Here is a 4,611-nt window from a genome sequence, read left to right on the forward strand (position 1 = left end):
ACGGGTAAATGATGGCAAGAAAGAGGAAGTGCATTTCTATTTTCCTGCCCAATATACACCAGCAGCCAGCTGGGAGTAGAATTAATTCATAAAATTGCGTATGACAGTATTTGTAATATGTGATAAGTTTGTTTTCAAGCATTATCTTTCCGTATCTCTTATAGTACAATAAGCATTCCTTATTCATTGATTATTATTTTAGTTAGATTAAATTAAAAGCCAGCAAATTTTCGTATCAGTAGTCATCAAGATAGTTGATTTTTTATCTTTAATGCATATTATATTGTATACCATGCTTATCAGCTAGTTATTAACCAAAATTATTATCAATTATGGTATTATAACACTTATTAATCCATTTGAATTCATTCCTTCGTTAATATTTGATTTAAATAGTCAAGTATTTTGTCAATTTTACTGAACTTATTAATATCTTTCATATCACTGATGTTATGATACTAATCTTATAAGCATGAAACACGGACGTTATTCTTAGCTACCCTCGTCCTATCAACCTGTCTTTGTCTCTCCATTTCTCCTATTTTACAGTATACGATATAATATAAACACCCAATTATTTAGCAAAATAGATTCCTTGTTACGTTACCCTCTTAACATATGACTATTAATATTAATTAACTACATGCATATAATTAAATTTGTGCCATATGGCAACTGTGACTTATATCGACTTTTTGTAGTTTGTCAATTTAATGCCCTAGTTTACAAAGAGATGTTTTTACATCATTTATCATAAAAGGAATGTTATAAAAAATTGTCTACCAAATTATAAAGTAATAGATATTATAACTATTATCATATGTAATCATTTCGTTTATGTCTTTTAGTAATTATGATAATTATCTTTACAAGTTGTGATAATGAAGTTGAGTTTGATAACGTTCACGACAAATTAACTTGATGTAGTATCGTTTATTATAATTATTATAATCATCGTCCTTGTTAGATAAAAACTTTTCGTTTCATCCTATAGCCAGCATTTCAGATATTTAGGTATCTGTAAGTACTAACATTAGCTGATATTAATTAAACATATAATTATATATACATCATCAAAATAATTGTAAATGAAACAGTAAAATGTTCTCTCTAGATATTATTCAATGAATCTTGTCACGGTATAATTTATAATGCATTGCGGGATGAATGAAACCTCAGTACTGTCCTGTAATCTGACTGTTAGATAATGGCCAAGTCAATCTATAATTTAATAACAAACAATCGATATACTCTCCAGTACGTCATGAATACTGTACGTAAACATAATAATTTTCATTTGAAGGATGCTCTTAAGTTATTTTTTACGAATATCTTACGGAATACTCGCAACATTATGGATAGAAACGTTAGGTTATGGTTAGTTTGTTGAATTATATTAGTCGTCTTGGGCACTACACAAAACATTTATATGTATTACTTGATTATTAATATTCTTTAACGTATGGTGCTTATAGCAAGGGACTAATCAAGAAAAAGTTTGTACTCTTTCCTCTCTAAAAATCTTATACTATGCTTATCAGCGTATATACCTAAAAGAGGGTTATTCAGTTCAATTCATTTTTACCTACATGACACAGTAATAAACCCATATGTGTTTACAATATGTTATGCCAATAGATTGTCTGTAAAATGATTGACTATTTATACGGTCCAGACTATGGTATGGTTATTAACACTCTCAATAGGTATTCTTTAACCTCATCGATCCAGCAAAATTACTTCGTAACTTGATATTAAGTACAATTACACTTCAATAACTATTTCAGCACTGATATAATTGGTACTGGTCTACTTTTTATCCCCAAGTTTTTTATCAACGCGTATATTCTACTTTAATATTAGTTGATTTAGCTCAACTCATGTAAATCGATTTGTTATTGCGAAAAAATTCGATAACCTTCGTAAATACTTACAAATTAAATGGTTCATTTTGAAATTTAAACACGTTCTATATCACTTTAATTTACTATGAGTGAGTTTTCAGTAGATTATGAAATATAAAATGAGCCATATGAAGACAAGATACCTTCAAAATATATATGTCTCTTTTTGGATGCATGTACCTAATAGCCAATACAACTTAGACAACATTACTTGTATTGTATAATGATTCTTACATAAGGCTTCAATTGGGAAAACTTAATATTTCATATTAAAGAGCGAGATATTTTAATATGATGATTTGTTAAATTTTGACGCATCCTGTAGCTTATTCAGCCATCACACGATATTTTATATCCAGCTTTAACATACGTATCTACTAAACTTAGCCATATAATAGAGCGTTGGAGAATGTATTCAATAATAGTACTTTTAAATTCACCTGCCGCTACTATCTCGAATGGTAGTTGTCATATTTGTATAAATATGATAATACTTAAATTTTTAGCTTAGAGTATCGCCTGCAAAACTAAGTTACCCTTATTCATAAATATTTCTCTGAACATATCGTAGATTATTCTGCGGATGATAATACATATAGTCATGCATAAAATCATAGTAGTTCAAACCTAAAATAACTACTCAATTTGGGTATAAGATTCAACAAAGAGCCCTATTTTTGAAAATAGATTATCATATTGATTAACTCGTAAAATAACTTATAACCGTTATAGTTGCTCATATTGCAAGTAATATTAATTCATACGGTACTGATTTTATTTACGATTGCAGACGTTTATAATTATACCTACTACACTAGTGTATAAAAATTCTTTCAACTAGAAATTACTGATGTAACTTTAGCAATATCAATCATTTTTCATAAATATACAGCAAAGTGACACAGCAAGAAATAAGATTTTAAAAGATCAATTAAATGTGTATCCGTCGAGAGTTAATTAGATTTAAATTTTCATGATATCAATTCAAAAGATAAGATTAAATAGAATATTTTTGTATCCTGTCAGTTATTACACGCCTAATTTTACAAATACACAGTGTATTCTCAATATTTATGTTTGAAAGTTAAGAGAAAGTAAATTAGGAAATGTTTCGGTCATAATCATGACAGGCGCAATAACTTATGTCGAAATAAAGAATTAAAAACTCTAAACTTAAACAGCGAAATTAAATTAGAATGTTTTCTTATGTAGCTATGCCTTTTATATTTACGAATAGCGGCATAAATGCATATTATATAGAAAGTGAAATAAACATGTCACCATTATATTTATATATACATATACATATATACGATTTAAAATGTTGAGCTTTAAAACAAGGTAATAATAAATTAATGCCATATATTAGCCAACATGAAACATATTAAATAATGTTAAATTAAATAAATTTATAAACAAATACTGTATGCTAATGGAGCATATTCGGTAAATGATTTGCACCAGTCGCTTCCCTTCCAAGCAAATAGTAAGTTAATAACTTTCCTTTGCCTTTGACAGGTATCAATCCTCTGCAAGTAAATTTAAATCCTCTAGTAGCTAAAATTTCTTGAGTTTCTTGAAAAACCTATGGCAGAAAATTATCAATATTAAGTTAATTAGAGGCTATGCATCATTAATCTAATTATTACTAATAAATCGGATTAATAATATTTAATATATTGAAATAGCTACTAGTTTAATCTGATGCCACTGATACCGTAGAATTAGAAACTTACTTGAACAGAGCCAGGTTTTCCAGTTGTGTCCATCCTACTAGCAACATTAACAGTATTTCCCCATATATCATAATGTGGCTTATTTACACCAATAACACCAGCTACTATAGGGCCAGATGATATTCCTATAATTAAAAAGATAAGCATAGAGTAGCTTATATAGGATCCATTTGAGCATAGTGGCATACCAAAAGGCGAATTTCTTCACCTTGTTTGAGTGCTAACTATTATTGTTATGCTGGAATGCAATATATTACTATACTATTTTCATATGCTATATGATAATCATTTGCCTAGCAATACCAATATCTATGTTCGTTGCAATATATGAGGCCTCAGTAAATGATCGAGCAATCATGCCAAAGCAATACGTTAACGTCAATTTAATATATGCTAATAATCTTGCATTATTAATATCATTACTTTTGATATTATCAAGAAAAAGCTATATTGAAAATGAGTTTAACAAGCGTGCTTGAAGTGAAAGAAAGCTGATGGTTATAGTACTAATTCATTTATTACTTATAAGAAAGCATTGAATATACTCATACGTTAGATCCTTATTATCTGTCTAGACATCACATCTATTGATATTTAATGAATCTAAATCGTTTCTATTCTAGATATTAAAATAATCTATTGTTGATATTAGAATTTTGGAGAGCGAAAGCATTTGTATTTAAAACTTGTAATATTTGTACTTCACTTACCAATTCTTAAGTGAAAGCTATTGAAAGAATTTTCGTTTATTTCTTTTAATTTTTTAATCAAATCAAGCGCAAAATCGGCCAAATCAACAAGATGTTGCCACTTGTCTACATTTTCCTATCACAAATAATGAATCAAAAAGTAAAATCATTTAAATTAAATTGTGTGTAGGCTTTATACTATTTCATTAAGATTTTAATGTAAAAAGTCAAAATTTTAAAGGTCGAAATAATTAATTACCTCAGGTTCAGGAGCGATTCCAG

The 4,611-nt window shown here is 28.2% G+C and overlaps 1 protein-coding gene across 1 annotated transcript in view; it reads right to left on the reverse strand.

Annotated features, from left to right (window-relative positions):
• Positions 1–3,333: 3,333 nt before the first annotated feature.
• Positions 3,334–4,611, reverse strand: part of TRIADDRAFT_58375 (uncharacterized protein) — a gene marked incomplete at both ends in the record, with an annotated part of 9,030 nt that continues 7,752 nt past the window's right edge. The window contains 3 exons of the mRNA XM_002114458.1: positions 3,334–3,489; positions 3,641–3,765; positions 4,351–4,465. Coding sequence (XP_002114494.1) covers positions 3,334–3,489; positions 3,641–3,765; positions 4,351–4,465 — 396 coding nt within the window. The remainder of the gene's footprint in view (positions 3,490–3,640; positions 3,766–4,350; positions 4,466–4,611) is intronic.

This window comes from Trichoplax adhaerens, genomic scaffold (assembly GCF_000150275.1).
Source record: "Trichoplax adhaerens TRIADscaffold_7 genomic scaffold, whole genome shotgun sequence".
Lineage (NCBI taxonomy): Eukaryota > Metazoa > Placozoa > Uniplacotomia > Trichoplacea > Trichoplacidae > Trichoplax > Trichoplax adhaerens.